Source organism: Anopheles funestus, chromosome X, assembly GCF_943734845.2.
Source record: "Anopheles funestus chromosome X, idAnoFuneDA-416_04, whole genome shotgun sequence".
Taxonomy (NCBI): Eukaryota; Metazoa; Arthropoda; class Insecta; order Diptera; family Culicidae; genus Anopheles; species Anopheles funestus.
The window spans coordinates 16,487,040-16,508,648 of NC_064597.1; the positions used below are offsets into that span (position 1 = coordinate 16,487,040).

The 21,609-nt window shown below is 41.2% G+C and overlaps 2 protein-coding genes across 2 annotated transcripts; one reads left to right on the forward strand and one right to left on the reverse strand.

Moving 5' to 3' along the window:
* Nucleotides 1-15,607: 15,607 nt before the first annotated feature.
* On the forward strand, nucleotides 15,608-18,980 carry LOC125763960 (uncharacterized). Its single transcript, XM_049427742.1, has 2 exons — nucleotides 15,608-18,204; nucleotides 18,287-18,980. Exons 1-2 carry the CDS (start codon nucleotides 18,197-18,199, stop codon nucleotides 18,711-18,713), a joined length of 435 nt encoding a protein of 144 aa, XP_049283699.1. The 5' UTR covers nucleotides 15,608-18,196; the 3' UTR covers nucleotides 18,714-18,980.
* A 355-nt stretch (nucleotides 18,981-19,335) lies between these two features.
* Nucleotides 19,336-20,004, reverse strand: LOC125762400 (ventral anterior homeobox 2-like). Its single transcript, XM_049424439.1, has one exon. The coding sequence runs from the start codon at nucleotides 19,933-19,935 to the stop codon at nucleotides 19,336-19,338; it is 600 nt and encodes a 199-aa protein (XP_049280396.1). The 5' UTR covers nucleotides 19,936-20,004.
* Nucleotides 20,005-21,609: the final 1,605 nt, after the last annotated feature.

Consider the following 21,609-nt stretch of genomic DNA (forward strand, 5'->3'; position numbering starts at 1 on the left):
TATTCCACCAGTACACCGATCGTCGTCCTCCCCGTGCTGCTGGCAATCTCGGCATCGTCGCGTCGCAGGCAGTTGACATTGCCTGCGTCAACTCGTCCGCCAAGAGGGTGCGGTTGTAGATGTCCAGTGACCCCAAAATTTCAACGAACAAGTCCTTGTTGAAATACCGGGTTGCCCATCTGCTCTCCGAAGCCTGCTGTGCACTGTGTCCCAGGTTACGCTGCGTCGTCGTCCTCCCGACCGCAAACTTGATGGTATTGTGGTCACTTGGATTTTCGTCGCAGACTCGCCAGTTATTTTCCCCCAGAAGAGACGAGCTGCAGAAGGAAACGTCGATAATGGAACTACGGCCACTGTTGTTGCTCCAGGTTGGCCGGTTGCCCCGGTTCAACAAGACTAGCTCAAGTGATGCCATAGCATCCATCACCACTGCTCCCCTATGAACTCGTTCTCCATCGTTGTGTCTGCGTTCCATCCCCCACGCTCCTGACCAGGCGTTGACGTCCCCGCCGATCACGGTGTCCCGATTCCGCGGAATCACCGACGCAATTTCGGTCCATTTGCGTCGATAATCCTCCACTGACAAATCGGACCCCACAGGAGGTAGATACACGGAGCAGAAAACGATACCACGCATTTCGACCACGACGAAGTAATCCCGCCGATTCTCGATTATGCGTTGGATAGGGTATCTTCCTGTCGATACTGCTGCAACTCTGCCCGTCGGATCCGCGACCCAGTTACCGTTGTTCTCCGGAATCCGATATGGATCGGCGATCAACACTATGTCGCAGCCTTCGTTCCGAGCAGTCTGCATCAGCATGTCCTGGGCCAGCTGGCTGTGATTAAGGTTCTGTTGAAGGACATTAATCATGACGAGGCCGGTTTTTTACCCCTTCTCCTACTTGGCGGCAGTTGCGCTGTCCGAACGAGTGCCCGATTGCTTCCGGGCCCTTGCAGACGAGGCATTTCCGTTCCTTGGTGCACGGTCCTGAGTGCTTAGTCTCCGCACATCGATGACACTTGCTTGACCGATCCTTCCCACGGCAGTGAGTGGCAATGTGGCCAAACTCGTAGCACCGATAGCATTGGCGCTTCACCTCAACCTTCTTGAACCGGCAGCACTGGCTGAATCCGACAACATGCTGTTTTAGTAGCACGTCGTCCGTTACTGCCACCTCTGGGCATCCGAAAAATGCGACCAGCGTTCCGTAATTGGATTTAACGGTACTGATCTGGTCCGCGTAGATCGTAACTCCCAGGGCTGTGCTAAGGTCCGTTGCAATTTCCTCGTTGGTGCAGCTTGGTGGAATGTTCGTGCAGGTGAGGCGAGTTGTGGGGGTCCGTGGTCGGGCTTTCGCTTTGCCCTCCAGTGCTTCGGACACTTTCCGCCACATCTCAAGCGTCTCGTCGTGGCTCTTGCAGGACAGTTCCAGAAGAATATTCCCCTGGAAATTCATCCTTACACGCTCCACTTTCTGCCGATCATCCCCCAGCTTTTCCTTGAGGATGCGCATCATCTCGTCCTGTGTTGTGTTGTTCGTTGTTTCCAACTCCAACGCATCTGGGACGCGATGCGCGCGCTGCTTCGGTTGCTTTGGTTGTTGCTGATGCTCCGGTTGCTGCCGCTGCTGATGCTGGTTCGCGTCAAGCGCCACTGTTTCCTGCTTCCGCTGCTTCCTCCGTGCCCGTCGCTTGGCCTGTTTGCTCAGAACTTTTGTCCATTCGGGTGCCGGTTCTTGAGACTTGTCCTGGTCCTGTCTGTTGCCCGTAGTCTTGCTCTTGTTTTGTCTGCGTTTGCGTTTCTTTGTCTTTTTGGCTGTCTGTGTGTCTGTGTGTTTATCTGTTATGTTGCTTGTCTCATCGTTTGAGAGGGTCAAGGGTGTGTCCGTGGTCGTGGGGATGTCTGTTTCAGAGTTTTGTGTGGTTTCGGTCTTTTTGTTTGTTTGTGTTTTGGTGTTTGTGTCTTTTGGTGTTTTTGTCATTTTGTTTGTGTGGGTCGAGGGGTTGTTTGTTTGGGTGTCCTGTGTGTTTGTTGGTTTGTCTGTTTGTGTGGTGTCTTTGCTGTTTGGGTTGTCTGATGTTTGGTTTATCTGTGTTTGTGCTTGTGTTTGTTCCTGTGTCCACCGTTTTACAGCGTTCAACTTAAGCAGAAGCTTGTTGTTGGCCTCCAAGATCAATTCCGTCGTGTGCATCAGCTCTTCCACCTCCTCTTTGGTCGGACCGGGAGACAGCTGTTTTCTGGGAGACTGGGGTGCAGGCTGGGCCTCCACGAGTGAAGACCTGGCCACTTCACCTACATTACCCGTGGACTGCCGCTCAACCGGTGTCACAATGAGTTCCGGTAGTTCGTCCACTGCACGTGGCGGTGATTCGGGAACGTCCGTCATTGTTGTTTTGTCTTGATTTCCCGTCTTTTTTTTGTCGTCTGTATCGGCAATCAAATTCAAGGTAGTCCTGAATTTGAGTGCCCAGTCTTTTGGCATAGTGGGGAGTCCTTTTGTCTTCTGTCCGTCCCGTATGTCACGGATTAAGCCAGTCAGTATCGCCATTGCCCGCTCTAAATCATTCGCGGGACTGTTGCCAACGGGGTACCGTACCAGGAAGTCCTCCAAGCTGCGCCCAGCCGTAGATGTAACCAGTGGTCCAGCACTCCCCTCGATGACCGGCTGCAACGTCGACCGCTTTGCCAGGCCCAGTCCAACCTTCGAAGTGCTTTTCAAAGGTGCGGAAGCTTCCGCTGATGGAAGGGTTGGCACGGCCGGCGAGGAGCCTAGTGTCATCCGGCGAGTGAGTAGGGCCTCTTGTCTGGTTGACATCAACGGGGTCGCCGTGCTTAGGGAGGCCCGTCCTCTGGAGGTCACCCGGGCCGGTCCCGAGAGTCGATTGGGCGATGCGGTCAGTTGCGACCTGGAGGTACTGCGCGTCATTGGGGCCATAGTGGAAGCAGATGAAGTTTTTTACCTGGAAATATAAGAGCAGAGGGAAAGTGTAGTATTGCCTTTTTTGGAGGATATGGATAAAAGTGAAAGGTTTTTCCCTGGAAGAGAAGAGAGGAAGGAGAGTGTAGTATTGTTTAATTGGGTAGGAGGGGTTCTATCTGAAATTATAAGAACAGAGGGAAAGTGTAGTGTTGCTTTTTTTGGGGGAGGTGGGTTGAATTAAAAGGTTTTCCCTGGAATAAAAGAGAAGAAGGAGAGTGTAGTATTGTTAATAATGGGGGGGGGGGTAAGTTAAAGAATTTTCTGGAAATATAAGAAGAGAGGGAGAGTGTAGTATTGTTTGATAGAAGGGAGGAATTTGAGGGTTTTTTATGAATAAGGAAAGAATTAGCACTGATAAGAGATAGAGAAAAGGGAAAGTGTAGTATTATTAACAAGTGGAAGGTGATTTGGTAAATTGGTTATGAGGGGATGAGGATTTTGGCTGAAATGCTACTATAGGCCTGATAATAACCAAATCACTCGCAGAGGACACCAGTTTTCTCAAATCTAACCATTTGCCTATTAAATGCTCTGGTGGCTGCTGATCCCAGTAAGCGCTGGATACATGCGCAGCCTGCATTAGGATTTTTCCGTGTATAGTTAAATGACTTATTAAACCCAGAGGATCAAAAATACTCATGAGCTTAATAATTGTCTCTTAGTTAATTTCATACTTGCCGAATATTCGGATAAGCATACTTTATATCCGAATGTATCGGTTATTGTATTACATTGAACTCCTAATATTTTCTTCACACTAGAATCTTTTTCTTCTATTGGCATTATTGTGGTCTGCTTGCTTACACGATCACCGGAAATTGAATCTAACAATTGTTTTTTGTTCGATGTGAAGTTCCGGATGTGAAAACCTCCTTTTTCGTGTACCTTTATCACTTGGCATGTTGTCGACACAGCTTCTTCAGGCGTAAAAAAGCTGTCCAGATAATCATCAACGTAGTGTTGATTTAATATTGGTTTCAGTGCCAAAGGGTAATCACTTTTATACTTCTCAGCGTTTCGATTCTTCACAATTTGCGCACAAGCTGGTGAACATGTAGCACCGAACGTCATTACTTGCATAACGTAGGTATCTGGTTCTCTCTGACTATCACTGTTTCTCCACAATATACTTTGCGCGTATACTTTGCGAATTTTCACTTGGTGAAACATTTCTTTAATATCACCAGTTATACAAATACTTCCTTCACGGAAACGTCTGGACTTTTCCGAAGTTGAGAGTTCAAAGAGATACCTTGTACCTTTGCCGTCGCGTCGAAAACTAAAAGCGGTTTCGGTTGAGGTTTGTTTCGGTTCACCACGATGAAGTGTGGGAGGTAAATGCTTCTCGGAGATTTTTTCTCCGATTCTTGTTTGGATAGCCTTCGCAGTTATCCCTTTTCGACATACTCTTTAAATGTATTTCTTATCCACTCTTGCAGAGAAGGATCTTTCTTTAACTGTTTTTCTTGTGATTCTAGGCGACGAAGAGCGTGATTATAGCTGTCCGGAAAATATATGTTTTCTGTTTTCCATAGGAGTCCTACTTCATATCTCCCATTCATTTCTTTGAGCGTTTTATCGATTATTTCTTTCGATCGCTCTTCTTCTTGGGATAAAATTGTCTTTGATGCTTTAACACCAAAGTCCTCAGTGGAAAAATATTCTTTTATCATATCGTTCATTAACTCTTCGTTTTTGTGGATCATGATATGATTCAATTCATCATAATTTTTCATTAAATCCACTCCAAAAATAATCCAACCTAATTTTGTTTTAATTGCCACGGGTTCATCTGGTTTACCCATTACTTTTTTCTGAGGCATTAACAGCTGATTATTGTTCAGGCCGATAAGAACAGTCGGTCTAGCATCTTTATATGGTTGGGTTGGTATGTGTCTTAAATGAGGATATTTCATTGGTATTTCTTTTACATCAACGGTTTATTCTAGCAAATTTAGATTCTTTACTGTTCTAACCTCTTTAAGACAATGTTTTTTGGTGTCAGTTCATTGTATAAGACAACTTAAACGTCTGCTATCGTTTTCCTGTACCGATAGATTTTGAGTCCACCTCATCGTAAGTGGACCATTTTCGCCAACCAAGTTCAATTATGTGCTATTTCTTCCTCAATTAGTGAAAGCAAAGATCCTGTATCCAGAAATTCAAACGTTTTTTTCCACTTTTGTACCATTGATCAATTTTACCGGTACGATTTGGTAATATATTTTCCGTTTAGCTTGGTGATAGTTAACCGTTTCTATTGTTTCATTGCGGTGTAACAAAGGATGATGTTTCCTCGTACAATTTTACGCCTCGTAATTGCGCCTTGTTGGGGATTTCTTCTTGGTTCCCTATTTTTTACAAAACCTCGTTGCCTTTGTGGCTGTTCTGGGTTATTTCTGACTATGCTTGGTGATGGCTTTGCATCATGCATATTGATCGATTGTCGATCATTTCGTTTAGGAAGCAGTCTTATTGTCGCTGCTATTGGCAGAAGCCAACTGGATAGATGCATCAGAATTACAATTTCATCTTCGATTGTCTTTTTATGCTCTATCCATTTAGTTTGAAGGTGAGTAGGCAATGTCAATATTAAATCATCTATCAATCGACGATCATACAAGTATGCTGTTTTTCTCATGACCTGAATGTTTGTCACAAGGTTTTCCAATGCGTCGCTCAGTTCAGGAATCTTAGTTTTATCCATACGAATTTTCGTAATGTCTCTTAAAAGGTCTTGATATATTTGTTCTGGGCGACCGTATAGTTCTTCTAATCTTTTCATTATAGAACTCACATTTTGCGGATCTAAAAACAGCGGTCTAACGCTTCTTTCCGCCTCACCCTTCAAATGCTTCTGCAGCCGGTTCATGTTCTCCAGCTGACTAAACTGGGCCTCTTTTGTTGTTTCATCGAAAGCCTTTTTAAATTTGGGCCAGTCTTTAGCCTTTCCATCAAAGTATGGAAGATTCATTAGCGTCGTTCGCTTTGTGTAGGTGCTTTCACCTGTGCTGTTAATCTTTAGTGCTTCGACTAAAGCTTTGATCGCCGTATCTTGGCTTCGATCATCGAGAAGTGGAACCCCTTGTGAACGGTCCACCTTGCACTTGATGCAGATGAATTCATCCCCTTTTGCTGGCATCTTGTCCAGTTTTACGCATGATAAGTGGAACCATCTATCACACTCATCACATTCTATCATAGCTTCTTCTGCTTCATCCGGCTGGTGGCAGAGTCTGCAATTACCGTTCTCATTGATCGTAAAGTATTTTTTCCCTTTTGCATCCATTATGGTGGGATTTCTCTTGGACATTCTGATTGGAGACATTCCCTTGCGGAATAGGTTTTTCCTACAGGACAATTATTTGTGTGCCCTACGCCCAGTTAACACAGATTAGCCTTCCTGACGGAAAAGTTAAGGTGTGTTTACCTATAGAAGGTTCTTTTTATCCTCCGATCCCCTAGAACTGTCACCTTTTCTTCAAAAGTTGGTGAGTTCTTTATTATTGAGAATTATCTCTGTCCCTTCAAGATTGCAGTTTTCTTAATAGCGATCAAAGTAATCTGGATGCGTTTCTACGCTAAAGCCACAATGTTTGTACGTAATTTGCTCTCTATAGCCCTAACTTGTAGTTTTATTCCTCTCTGGAGCCACCAATACTAACGGCCAAACCCAGGCCAGGCCACGCGAAGGAGAGGCCTTCCGAGTCACTAGTTTAACCGTAAAACAGGATAGTTGAGTTTCTGACCGCAAAGGGGTTACTGTCGCCAATTGTTCATTAAACTTCCCGCTAGTGTTCTCGGTGCGTCGGAACCTATACTGCGAAAGTGGAACAATCCGGTAATAGCAACTTTTCGGATGGGTCAGAAGACTCGGGTGAGATTCAACGCAAAGCCTAAGGAGAGATCAAGAAAATTCAACAGAAAGTCGAGACGTTCTCCATTCAAGTTCTGAATTAAATCTAATTTTATTAACAAATTTCTTTAGCTTATATACCAACAATGTTTGAATGTGTTTGTGTATGATTTGTGCGTATACGCCTACGCAGTGTGGTGGTATTAGTAAGTTAGATCGCGTTGGTCTTTTCCAATTTTCTTCTATGTTCATCCTAAATAAACACATGGCTAGGGGTCTGTTTTGGTGCCTTGTCCTAAACATTTTAGTTTTATTGCATCCAAGTAATTGAATATTGACATCATTGAAAGTAGCTCATTGTGCTGCACATGCATTCCTTTCCCAAGCGGTTTATTGCACTTGAGTCGGTTGTTTTAGTTTCCCATCTTAGACCTCCTTCGCATGCCCTACGCGACGCATGATTTATTTACCAATTCTTATCGATGGTATCGTAAAAACAGACCTTTCCAAAATTCTCTGTTTATTTTGGTCTAGCTCAACGATCCCATGCGATAAGTTACAATTATTAAACAAATATTCAAACCTAACGTTGCGACCGCAACATATGGCTCTGGCGCGTTCTTCATCATTGGACCTTACCGGTTCAACACATTTTACTCCGAAGTTTTCTATGGAAAAGTACTGTCGAATCATCTGGTTCATGATTTCCTCGTTTTAATGGATCAAGAGATGTTCGGTGTCATCTAGTTCCTGGTCTTCTTCTGTGCCGAAGATTATTCATCCAAGTTTGGTTCGAATTGCCATGGATTCATTCGGGCCTCCCATTTTACGCTCGTATAAGGTGACTATGCTTCAGTCCTATAAGAACGGTTGGATATGCGTCTGTAAAAGATGTAACAAGTTTACATTTCTGAAGCGTAAACTTCAGACGTTTACGTGATGGGGAAAGGCCTTTGTCATTCTTTTGGCATCGATGGTCTAACGTGGAAGTTATAGATTTTGGATGGTTCGGATTCCATCTAGGAGGAATTCAACCTTTTCCGAATTGCCCTTTATTTGGCATTGGACTATTCGACTTTCTTCTTCTTGCACATGCAAGTCCCGGGTCCAAGTAATTATGAATGGATTTTTAGGGCCCTGTAGGTTAAGCTTCTCCACCACGGTCTCTTCAATCCGAGTTAGGGATGATCCACCATCCAGGAAGGCGAAGGTTTTCACGGTGATATTTTCGTTTCGTAAGGTAACAGGAACTATTTGGTAGTACACTTGCTGGCTCGATCGAATAGATTCAAAGGTGTCCGCCTCATTCTTGAGTTCGAATTTATCGATGCAGTTTTCTTTGCCCTTCTTCGATTGGAACTTTTCTTGCTGAGTTGCCATAGTGGATGGTTGTTCAGTGCGCATTTTTTGTTTCGTTATAGTGGAGTCGCTTGAAGATGGGTTTGGCCAGACAGAAGCATTCGAAATGAGTTGTTTTCCAAACTTTGCTGACACGGCCGGGTGTTATGAAGAGCGTTTTGCTTTAGGTGGTTGTTTCTGTTTGGAGAATGCCCGATCGTTCGTTGATTCATGATGATTATTGATGACCGATTTCGATTGCAGAGTTTTGTTATTATTCGCGGTGTAGTCACGTGAGTTACAAACCGTCTTGCTTGCAACTTCTATGCTTTCTACTATAGGAGCGGCGGTTCTAGCATTTCCTTTTCTTTGATTTTTAAGGTCTCTATGAAAATTAATCGGGTTACGTGTACGTTCGCTTTTGTTTACTAACTGTCGTAAGTTTCTTGCCCAAGGAACCAACCAGTCGCTCAAATCTTCTAACGTTACATCCATATTGCCCTTTTCAATTTCAGTTTTATGTTCCAGCCAGCGAATTTGCTTGTCAGTAGAAAATTTACTGACAAGCTCATTGATCAGACGTTGATCACGAAAATATTCGCTTTTATTTAAAACCTTCATGTTGGTTATTAAATTTTCTAAGGCGTCCGAAAGTTCAGGAATTTTAAATTGGTTATCAATTTTGATCCTTAACACATCTTTCAGCATTTCCTGGTACACTTGGTCTGGTCGACCAAATTGCTCCTCTAATCGCTCCAATATTTTTGGAATATTGTCAGGATCGAGGAAAAGAGATCGTACGACTCTTTCTGCATCGCCCTTTAAGAAGCGTTGCAGCCGATTGAGATTTTCCAAGGAACTGAATTGAGCTTCTCTGGTCGTCTCGTCGAACGATTGTTTAAACTTGGGCCAGTCCATCGACTTCCCGTCGAAGTACGGTAAGTTTAACAGCGTAGACCGCTTCAATTGCGTTTGCCTTTGAAAGGTTGTCTGCTGTAAAACCAATTTGACCAATTCCAACATAGTCACATTTTCAGCTGATTTTGATGCATATTTTATGCGATCAGTTGTGCATTTAATGCAAATCCAAGGATTGTGAATGCCTGACTTAATCTTCAACTTGATGCATTTAATATGGAACCAGCGATCACATTCGTCGCAGGCGATCATGTCATCCTCATCGTCTGGCATAACGCAGAGACGGCAATGACCATTCTTGTTATCCACGAAAGGAGTTGTCATGATGCAAGCTCAAGTTTTCTGATTAGTGTTAAATATCCTGTTTTCAACACCTAAAATAGAGCTTGTGTCTCACTACGTGAGAGATAGGGTAAGCTTCCTGTGTGCTTGTTTCTCTCTATGTGAGAGAAGAGGTGACGATCCTCTCTGGAGTCACCAATGTTGCGCGGCGGACTGCAAGTTCGACCAAGCGAAGGAAATGGCCACTTTGAACTTTAGCCCCAACCGTCAACTGATGGGGTGTGAACTCGAACGCTGTAGATGTTCCCGTCTTTCAAGTCGACATGACTAACCTCTCCGCTAGTTTGTTCTTCGCGATCGAGAACCTATGCCGCAAGAGGGGGGAGTTGGGTTCGTCCACACTTCGAGCCGTCCCGTGATGAATCGAAACCTGAAAGCTTGAAAGAAAACTCTCGAGTTCTGGTTTGCAATTGATTTATTTCGAGTGCAAGCACTCCTTATATACTTATGATTTAGTTTACAAGCGTTGCTTAACTTTTTTTTACTTACTTACTTCCTATTTGTTAACTATCTATAAACGCAACTCGCAGAACCCCGACCTACTTACAACGACGTAACGAGAACGGCCATACTTCTCGCTTCCGCGGTGTATAATGTTTGGAAAGCGTCAGCGCTTCTGTGGCGTTAAGAATGTTTTGTAAGCAACCTACATGAAAAGGTGGCTTACGCCGTTCATGCGCACGTCGTGTGTTACCAAAAATGCTACGTTAGCGCTTTTTTGTAGAGCACCGTTTATGCGCACGTTGGGCACGCAACAATGTGAACTATTTCAAATGGGTGAGATGGTATTGGTGTTTATTGCTAAAATGTTGTCGAAAACTTCTTGTATTTTGCCCATGACCTCTTCTGATGTAAATAATCCATAAATTTTCGATGGGTCAAAGAATTTTTTCAGAACCTGTAATATAGAAATTTCGTTAATGTCATTCATAGATATCGTTATTTTTTTATGCGATCCAATTATTTGTATATGTTGCATACTATCGCAACCTTTTTTTATAATTACTTGGTGTTTAAAAACGTTAAGAGGTGATTCTGTGCTGATTATATAGAAATCATTCGAGTTTTCTGCCAGAACACACGTTTCTACTTAGGGCGTCAGCCACAAAATTAGTTTTTCCCGGCTTATAGACAATTTCAAAGTCGTGCTCATCCAAATATGACTTCCAGCATTAGTAGTATAACGTGACATTAGTGTTTCTTGCTGACAATGCAAACGTTAATGGCTGATGATCCGTTAAAACTTGGAATTTAGTACCGTACAGGTAATTACGGAAAATTTTAAGGGCCCAAAATATGGTCAACATTTCCTTTTCCAGCAACGAATATCTTCCGTCTTTGATAAGGATCTGGATGCGAAGTGCATCGGATCTGGATCGAAGTGATAAGGCAATTTTCTTTTTCGATTATTTGCTTTCATCGCCTCTCAATAGATTTGTCAGAAGTTTGACTATTCTTGCGAAGTCTTTTACAAACCTTCCGTAATATCCAACCATCCCAAGAAAGCCACGCAATTGTTTGATATTAGTTGGCTCAGGAAAATGTTTTATTCATTCCATTTTTTATAATTAGGTTTAATGCCATCGGCCGTAATTATATAACTTAAAAATTCAATTTTATTATGTATGAATTCGGATTCATCAATTTGAACTTTCAAACTAGCGTTACTTAATAATTTCAACAATGTATGCAAATTGTGTAAATGTTCCTCAAGATTTTTTTATATCTATCTGCAATCGTTTTCTGGTTCAGTTTTCGATAATCAACGACCATGCGGAATTTTTTTCTGACCAGAAGCATCCGTTTTTTCGGGACAATCCATACAGGAGGTGTACACGCAGAGTGAGATCGTCTGATAATGCCGTTATCTAACAATTTTTTAATTTGTTTATTGACCTCTGCAGCATAGGATGCTGGGTATGGGTTTACTCTTTGATGTATTGGTACGTCATCGGTCGTATTAATTGTACATTCTACTTTTGTAGAACATGTTAGTTTAATTTTTGGTTTATGAAACACACTAATTTGCATCCAGAACTTGTTTTAATTTATCTTTTTCAATTACATTTAGATGATCGATTCTAAATATCGGGTTGGATGAAATTTTGGGTGAATTGGTATGTTCAAGGTTTGAGATTTTTTTTTCTAATTTCAAAACGTTTTTATTTAAATCAATTACAGCATTCAAATTTTGAAAAATGTCTGTCCCAATAATTCCAAGAAAAATACGATGAAAAGAATGCATGATAAATGTGCAAATGTGGTCAATTTTCGGGCTGAAAAAAATTGATTCTATTGCTGCTGATTTATCGAATTTACCGCTAGCACTTGTAATATTTCTCTCGGGTAATTTGTACGGTTTGTTTTCTTTACAAGTATTAGCCAATTTTGGGTCTATGATTTGATCTATAATAATATTACCGAATTTTGGGTAATATTTGCTCCGGTATCGAGGAGAAAAGGGAATTCACCAATATTGGTGATTAATCTAACAAATGGTAGTGTAGGTTCTGATTCCACTCTAAAAAATAATTTTGTGGTGATAGGCAGAGCCGTAGCGTGGTCACTTGGCGCCCTTGGCAGAAAGTCAATTCAGGATCCTCCTCCCCTTACCACTTTTAGACAAAAATCCAAAATAATTCTGCTTGTGCCCATGTGAATGCTTTTTTTTGTATTATAATGGTTTCTATTGCTAAAAGCCGTAATAATAATTTATAAATAAATAATGATTGCCGTAGTTTTGTTCTTATTTATCATAAGAGTTTATTAAATTTTAAGTTTAATATTTCGCGCTGTTACATTTGCAAACTCAGTAACAATTTCACCTACATCAATGTTCGACAGTATTTTGTTTTCAATTGAAATTAGAGCAAGGATGGCGTTCCTGTCCCATTGCTGATCGCAAGTAATTTTTAATAATTTTTAAGTTATTGAAGCTCCTTTCGCAAGACGCTACTGAAACTGGAAGTGTTAAAAAAATACGCAAGCTTGTCGTAATATTTGCATATAGTCATTCTAATGAATACTTCTGAATACATTTCAGGAGATCGCTGCTAGGTGTTGCATTTTCGATATTATTCATCAGCTATTGCATTGCTATCTAAATACTTCCAGTTCAGAGATGAGTTCTGCCGCTTCAACATCCCTAGAATACTTCATAGCGAACTCAGTAGCATGTTTCTTCAGTTCACTCCATTCCATCGGATGAGTTTTAAAGTTATGGCCGTAAACAAAACAAACAATCTAACCACTTCCGCAAGTCCTTTGAATCTAGATAATAATTCATCATTCATTTTGCAGAAGACGTTTTTAGTTTCTCCAGAAAATTATTCCTCACAAGTTAAATTAAGCTTTGGCGTATCGGTTGATTCATTTGTCAATCGTGTTTTCCTACGCTGATTTCTTTGCGGTAATAAGTCATCAATGCCCAATTTTTAGCATATACGTTTAGGCGCTGCTCTGAGATTTGTCGTATACGACGAACGACAAGAACAAACGTATGACAATATATGAAGGAGCTCTGTAAAATTCTGTAAAACATGAACATACAACTGTCGTCATACAAATCATTTTGTTCTTTCTGTAATTCTTCACCCAGAAATTGTTGCAGCAGAAATTAACTGGACCTAAGTTCTCCAATGTGCATCATTTTTGACATAATTTTAATTATGTCAAACAGTCTATGGCGAACAGTCTAACAAGTTTAGGCAATGTTCATTCAATGTGTTTATAGAAAAAAAAACAAATTCATTTGTATGACGACAGATGTTTTACATGATCATGTTTTACAGGATTTTACAGAGCACCTTCACACAGCGCTATATATTTGTTCTTGTCTTTCGTTGTATACGACAAATCCCAAAGCAGCGCCTAAGGATTTTCCAATACACATTTGCCTGGTGATTGTATTAAGAAAACTTATTATTTCGGCGCCCCTTAGACCTGGCGCCCTTGGCGGTGGCCAACCCCGCCAACCCCACGCTACGGAGCTGGTGATAGGTCATTGCAATCCTGATCAAAACCTGTATTGTATTCATTACGATGATGTTAGTACTCATTTGTTTCTGTTTCGTTAGTCGTTAGTCGACAGAAATTCGCCTGTCTTTTAAAATTTTTCATCTGTGATGATGGTGCTCTCGGACGTTTTTAATCGAAACACCGTCTCGAGCCTGATCTGTTATCCAATCGCACACTTTCATCCACTTCCATCTGTGTGGGTACTTCATAGCGGTGACTATAAGTTCTGTTGAACTCTCTCAGGTCTTTCACAAAATCGGGAACTTTTCCAATTTAAAAAATATTTGCTACTTTTTCTTCGGTAGTCATGATGTCGATATTTTTTCTTACCTTGGTCCGGTTTTTTCTAGTTCTGTTGGGGGAGGGGGAGGGCTGGGCAGTTTATGAGTGTTTTCCTTTATTCCCGTGAGGGTACTTGGGGTCTCGATGAAACAATCGGGTGCAGTCCACAGTGTCCCAGTACTCGCTTCGTGCATAAAAATAGTGGCTCCTTCTACCACTCGACTAATAATCTGTTAATGTGTCCGTGTAGGATTTTTTTCTATTATTGCACTTATACTATTCCCGTTTGCAGAAACTATCTATTCGGGCGCCAGTTAATACCTTTCGGATTGAAATGAGTTGTTAACTCGTTGAGTACCTAATTCCGACTGACTATTTTTATTAGTTCAACTTAAATCTAATCTAACTAATACATGGACAACGTGGTACAGATTACAAATACAGGTTACAATTACATATAATACATATAATACATTATATGTATGGTGGTTAACTCGCGGTAAAAATATGTCTAATAAGCCAGAAATGGCCGGCGTGACCTTAGAAGCAAGGCAAGTGACAAGGCGCGCAAGTCTGCAGAAGAGTATTCGGAAAAGGATTTTATAGGCAGCATTCAGGATTGTGATGGCTCGGTAAGTTAGCACAGTTAAGCCGTCCCACCTTTTCTACACTGAATGTATGACACCCAGGTTTCCACTTGTCAAGTAGTTCTTCCTGGTCCAAAATCCTTACGATCAGCCGATGTATAATGGCAGCTAGCCTCTCCGGACCCATCTTCAATAGCTCGGTCACCAGACCATCCCTATCAGCTGACTTTTTGCTTTTCAGCTGTTTGATGGCACTGATGACTTCGTCCAAGGATGGCGGGGGCACTTCGTCATCCTGCTGGCTGACGTAATACTGCTCTCCTCTGCTTCCTGCTCCTGGTTTAGTCTCTCCTGCATTTGCTCCATTCAGGTATCTGTCGAAGTAGCACTTCCACCTGTTGCATCAGTTGCTCCTCCGACTCTTCGAATCTGCGCTTTTTGACCTGGAAGAGACGGGTCTGTCGCCTGCTCATTCGTCTGAAGTTTTCCACCTTCTGCCGGGTCTAGCGCTGCAGCATACGGGTACATTGGTCATTGAAGGACATCGCCTCGAAGTTAGTTTCCTCCGGCAGCGCTTCCCTAAGCGCGGTCGCGAAGTCCTTCGTTTACGATTTGCGCTTACGATTGTTAACTTCAATATTACTATTTAGTATTAGTTTTAGGTATAACATATATTAGGGATGATTGTTAAACCAAATGGCAGATATATGATTTAATAAATAAATAAATAAATACGGTAAGTGCTCAAATTTTTGGCTGCGTACCTATTTTCGGCAGGTGTGTAATTAAAGGCAAATTATAGATCAATGCTTGATAAAATAAGGCCAAACGCTCTTTTCAAACGTAAAAACCAATGCATAATTTTATTTTTTTTAAAACTCGGTAAATAATTTATTTTTCACTTTAAAGGCTGCCGAAAATGGGTACATGTCGAAAGATTTTGTACGCAATTATATGCAGAGTTGTCTACTAGATCAATCTGCCAGCAAGATTGGCAAACAGTCAGCATAAAATGACATTTTTGACCACTTTCAAGCAACAAAATTACCAAAAGAAGAGTGGAAAACTGTTTAAAATTTTATTGTGTGATCATTTTAATGGTTTAAAACAAAATAGAAACACAGCATTTACCCTAAATAAATATCTTGGGATTTATTGTATCGGTTGTATCACTCTCGTTAATTCAATATTTACAGGTGTTAAATCTGCCATTATTTGCCGAATATTTAAGTACAAAATTACCGGTATCTCGTATAATAATAAGACACTGAATGGAAACTATTTCACGTTTTGTTTCCGAATCTGTCCCCGAAAAATTGGAAACGTCTCCTAAGAAATTCCGGAACCGACATAATATAAATTATCCAATTTTTTATGAATGAATAACCGTTTTGCTTGGCCCAAAGCTAACGAAAGAAGTAACCATGATAGGTGATCTTAGTTCGAATCAGAATGATTTTAAAGATCGAATTGTGAAAAAAGTGGAGAAAATATTCCGATTACAATACTAGCTTCCTCCTCCTCACTTAAGTGCAATGTTCCAATCGCTTGAAATCATATCGAAACGATCATTTTACTCAGAATTAAAGTAAGCTCTGCCGTTTTTACGCTCACTCACACAGGTTCAGAAACGGCTATGTATGCATATGTGTGCAATGCACATGTAATGCTTATGCGTTCACCGCACAACTGCTTCACATTTTGCAATGATTCATCCCTAAGCCATTCGAGCTGAGTTGCGTACAGGACTAGTATGCGCTCCGCGTTACAGCAATAGTTTATTGCTTTGTGCTAGAGCCCTATACTGTCGAATCGTGGAAATCGCATATTTAAACATTGTACATTACTTTGGAAACGAGCTTTGTTATACAAAATATTATCACAGCAGAACAGAAGATAAACTACTAGAACAGAAGAGACAAAGCGTCAATAGAAACAAACACAAAACACCGAAAACATGGAAGAATGGTACGAGAATATTTATCAACAGACCGGCATTTTCGTAACCACACCTGGTGTTCCACTTGGCATTACCGTCGGCAAGTTCAACACCATCCACACGTTCCTGATGGTTCCGAGCGGGGATGTGATACGTCGCCCAATCTTATGGTGCAAAATACTTAGACCTCCGGAAGACCTAAACATCGACTTGCCTATGAATGTTCGAGTGATTGTATTCCGTGGACGACTGAAGGGAATGTTTGGCAAGGTGGTTGGCAGTTACAATGGACGAGTTTTCATACAGACTTTGGATGGGTCCATGCCACGATACCACCCGGCGATTAATAAGTTCGAGTGGAAATATTTCGTCGAAGATGCGGAATGCCTGTACATATGGCGAATGCATCAAACCCCGGAACAAGTATACCCCGAAGGATTTTACGAAAAACTAACGTCTCGAGGCTGCTGAAGGTGGCGAATCTATTCGTAAGCTGGAGACCGCACCGACTTTGGAGAACATCGAAATGGGCCTAGTGAAAGGGGAAAGCAATATCGAATCGAAACGATAGACGGAAACTTTCAACATCAACACAAACGTGTTTTTATTTTTCCTGCGTGTGACCACTCAAATTGTGTGCATGGTTCTGTTTGTTTTCGTTTTTATGTATTATTATTTATTTGATGCATTAAACTGCAATAGTTTATCCGATTATGTTATTTTCTTTAGCGTACGAAAGAAATGTTCCCTGCTACACCACAGCATTTAACGCATTTGCTAGAAGATCTAGTGATATCGCCTCTAAAACTCTCGCATTTTTTAATGTGCTATTGTTATGCATTTTGTACATTTTCATTATGCAATATATTGTTATATTATCCGGTTACTTTTTATCCGGTTATCCCATTATCCGTGCAGCTCGGACCAGTACCAATGATAGCAAGAAATAAAAGCCACAACAGGCAATTATACTATTTGCTCAAGTTATGCTCAAACAGAACAGATTTATTTTGCAAAGTGCAAAGAAAATTAACATCTTGCTTAACACACTAAACACTAATATTTATCAATAAACAGATTTGTTTGATCCGATGATCCGTGATATTCGTTTATCCGGCAATGGCTGTGTCCCGATGAAGACGGATAATCGGCGTTCCACTGTATATGGTTCCATGCGGCTCACGAAAATATCGTTTCTAAGTTTCAAGCCAATGTCTCACCGTGTTTATTAAATAAATCTGACATTACATTACAAAAAAAAACAGATTCAGATGGATAAACAACATTCAAAAATAAAAGAAAAAAAATTTGGCGTTCATCTTTTCGGTTACATAACTGACTGCTGAAATTTGGTCGTTTTTTCATGAAGATAGAGTATGAAGAGATTGATCGTGAATGAGGTGTGAACGAGACAGTTTGAAAAATTTCCTTAGTTTGACATAATTAAAATTAAAAAACATAATTAAAAAGATGTCTCCAGGCCATGTCTACACGACGTGCTCGACCGTGAGCAGGCCAGATAAGAATTAAAAAGAGAACATGCTTCCTTAATCCATACTGTTTTATTTTTGTGTGTGTGAATTTGCACACATATGACAAGAAAGTCAACCCGTAAATCTTGCGTTTATATATGTAGGTGTTACATTCCATGTAACCATGGTTACATTCCAAGCAACCAATGACATATTCAGAACATTTTTTGGCTAGCTGCCGCTAGGAGCAAATTGTCATGTTTTTTCTCGTTCTATCAAACTAACCAAAGCGAAACAGCATGATGATTTTGCTCGTTGTCTCGTTGAGTTGCGTCCAACAATCGCAGTAGCATGCGCATATCCGGTTATTCAGGCCAGTGTACAAGAGGCATTACCTTAAAAGTAAAGACGTCAATTATTAACGGCCGAGTACAGATTGGAGCAGCAGCACTTTTGGGAACATGGCAAGGTAAGAGTCTGTTTCTACATTGCGTTTATCTTCATTTCAATATATTTTCGATAATGCCTATTAACGATCGTGTTAATTGCAGTAACAAACGAAACACGTTCCAGCTGACCAATAGCAACTTCCGAATTGGGATGTTTGTGAGTGCTCCTGGACATCCAGTTGCTCTCGTTCTTGGTGAATGTAACAACGGTCCGACACATAAGATCCTGTTGCTGTCCAGTGGGGAACTCGTAACGCAGCCCGTGGGGTTGTGTCGCATCATTGAGCCACCAGCAAATCCCAATCGCTCCATTTTCATGAATAGACGGGTGCGTGTCACGAGCGGAGAAATGGAGGGCGTGTACGGCGTGGTGCTTGGAATCCACAATGACCTAGCTTATGTATGTGCCTTGGAGGGTTTAGAATTGGTCGGTAACACTCCAAGGAATCCTACCGACGACGTCTGCTACTTCTTTGAAAATGTGTCATTCCTGAAAATTGTGACAGACGAAAACCCGCCACGAATGTGAATGTCGGCATGTGTAATTTTACCATTGTAATGTATTATGCACTAAAGCACAATTAGAAAAACTTGAACGATCTGCGTACAGTGTTTTTAATTCTAATGCCAACACATGGTGTAATACTTTCGCATGAAGTTTTGCGAACGCCAGTTACCAGGTAAGCAGTAGAATCCTTTTCCTGCAAGTGTACAGAGGCAGTGAATAAAAATTTTAACTTTATATTTACCTCTATATTCAAACGAATTATCAGTAATAATTGTGTAATACGAACCGTGCGAGCGTGTGAGGAAACTAACCTTTACATCTTCTCTACCGACGTATCACAAATTGATTAATTCTTTCATTTTAGAAATATTACTTACTAGCGCCTATAAAGTGTGCTAGTGAATCCGCGAAACGCGTCTATCCGACTTTTAGAAATGAAAAATGAATTGTTAATTTATTTCTATTCTGCTGTTTACTTTAGAAACATTTAGTTGAAAATGCGTTAACCCTTCCTAGCGTTAAAACAATTGCTTTCTTTTACGTGTTCACTTAAAAGGCTTTAAAGCTCAAAATGTTACGATGGAAACTTAAATACTGGGTACCATTTTACTAGTTTGGTGATAAAACAAATTGATCGATTCAACTAGCACTGCACGCTATCCTTCTCATCCGGCGCTATCGTTTCCGGTGAACCTTTGGCAGATATTTCACCCGGTTCCTTACCGTTAGCGGTACCCAACGGTACCATGCACGTTGCAAATGGCACTCGGGAGGGATACACTGGTGCACCGTTTGGTGAGCGCACCGTATAGACCGGTGCAACAATGCGAGATCCTTTCTCCAAGGCACGCTGCTGATGCAACGGTACCGTCAATGGTGTGGCAGGTGGTAACAGATGGTACGGTGCCATCAGTGCCGACTGGAGCGTACTTTGTGCGAGCGCCAGGGATGACCGGTGTGCGGGAAGCACGGGCAACCGGGCCAGCGGTTGAAACTGACCGTCCAGCGGAATCGTACCGACTTGCTGTGGCTGAAACAACCATTGTGCGATCAGCTGTGCCTGCTGTCGCTGTTCGCGCTTGTTGCGTGAGTCTTGCTGCTTCTTAAACTTGGTGCGCCGGTTCTGGAACCAGGTTTTGATCTGGGTTTCGGTAAGCCCGAGACATTGCGCCAACTCGAAGCGCTTGTTTACGTTCAGGTAGATGTTACGCTGGAACTCGTCCTCGAGACGTTCGAGCTGCATCGCGCTGTACGCTTGACGCGGTTTCCTTTCCCGGTTCTGTTTCCGATAACGCTTCACCAGTGAGGATGCTACAAGAGAAAACAAATTATACATCAATCATGTGTGTACGGAATTGCTTGAACTCGTAAAATATGAGTTCGATTAAAATAGGTGGATTTTTGTATTATGCTTTTAAAACAACACTAGCGAAGGTAAGTAAAACAATGTAGTCCTTTGTTATCTATATATGTATAATTATATAAAATTCTACTGTCGCGGTGTTTGTTTTCAAACTCCTCCGAAACAGCTGCACCGATTTGCATGAAATGTTCGCTGAACATTGGTTAGGTATGAGAATAGGTTTTTAAGTTATTTTCGTTTCGCTGGATGATCTGTAGCCAATGCTATTTGTTCGGATTTTTGGTTTTTTCTTCTTTTTTTAATTTTTCCATTTTTGGTGCTATTTGGAATTTTCAACAGTTATAAGCTTATCAAAGTAGCTATATCAATTTTTGCAACACGAGTATTTCTTAACACAACAGAAACGAATAAATCATTCAAAGTATACATGACGATTTATTTGTGCTTTTTTATTGAATAAAACCTAGTCTTTTCTTCATTCAATAAAACCTAAAGTGTGGCGGCTCGGTGGTGTATGTGATAAACGGCGCCGGCCCACACGGCAGAACTGTGGTTCAAATCCCATCCGGACCGTCTCTCCCATCCGGACGGCCAGGCCATTCTAACCAAGCAAAAAAAAAACCTAAAGTGTGTGGTAAATATAAAGCAAGTGCAGTGTACATTCTATGAAAAAAAATGGTGTGTTGTGATTTGCGACCCGGTGGTACATGTGGAAGCGGTGCTGGTCTTACCCGACAGAACCAGGCATCAAATCACATTCCGACCGTACCTCCGTACGTATGATTGACTATCCTGCTACGGCTTAATATAGTCAACGAAACCGAATATTCGTCTCATTCGTAAAGTGGTCATCGGTGCGATGGACAATGAATATCCTTTTTGATATCAAATTTAAACTAGAATCAATTAGGATACGTTAAACCTCAGGAGAATTACCTCTACCACTACAGACTACGAAGAATGGTCCTACCGACACAGATTCAGAATTCAAATGTTTTCCGATAATCTATTTTAAAAAAATCACAGAGTGTTTCTGATGAATTCTTCTGCAGCAAATGTAAAGAGTTGTTAAGGAAACGTTTGTTATTTGAAGACTAAAAGACTTGAAGATAAAAAATGTAAACTGGAAAACATTCATTAAAAAGCATATTTTGAAAGGCAACGCTAGGTTTGAGGGGTAAGGGGGTTACATAAAAAAGTGCTTTTGTAGCTATTATTGCGTAATATTATAGTTTGATACTACAAGTAAGAGATGAGAATACTCACTCTTCGCAGAGAGTTGAAACAGAGTGAAAGCTTGGTTGTAAGGATAATAAGGAGACATTTACTCACTCTTTTGAGAGTCATAAAAATATTACTCTAAACTAGTGCTTAAATTACTCATTTACGTTTATACTCACTCACTCTCTCTGCCGTCTAATGACTCACTCCTTTTTTTTACTCACTCACTCTCTGTGCCGACGTTTCTGACGACGTCTCTGTCTTTTGCGTTTCAACTCATACAATACGTAAGAGTGAGTAACTATAATCCAAAAATAAATAATATTTCATAAA

What these genes read in the sequence shown, in the direction of transcription:
- LOC125762400 (XM_049424439.1), bottom strand. Translation starts at nt 19,935, where the DNA reads ATGCAGCTCGAACGTCTCGAGGACGAGTTCCAGCGTAACATCTACCTG.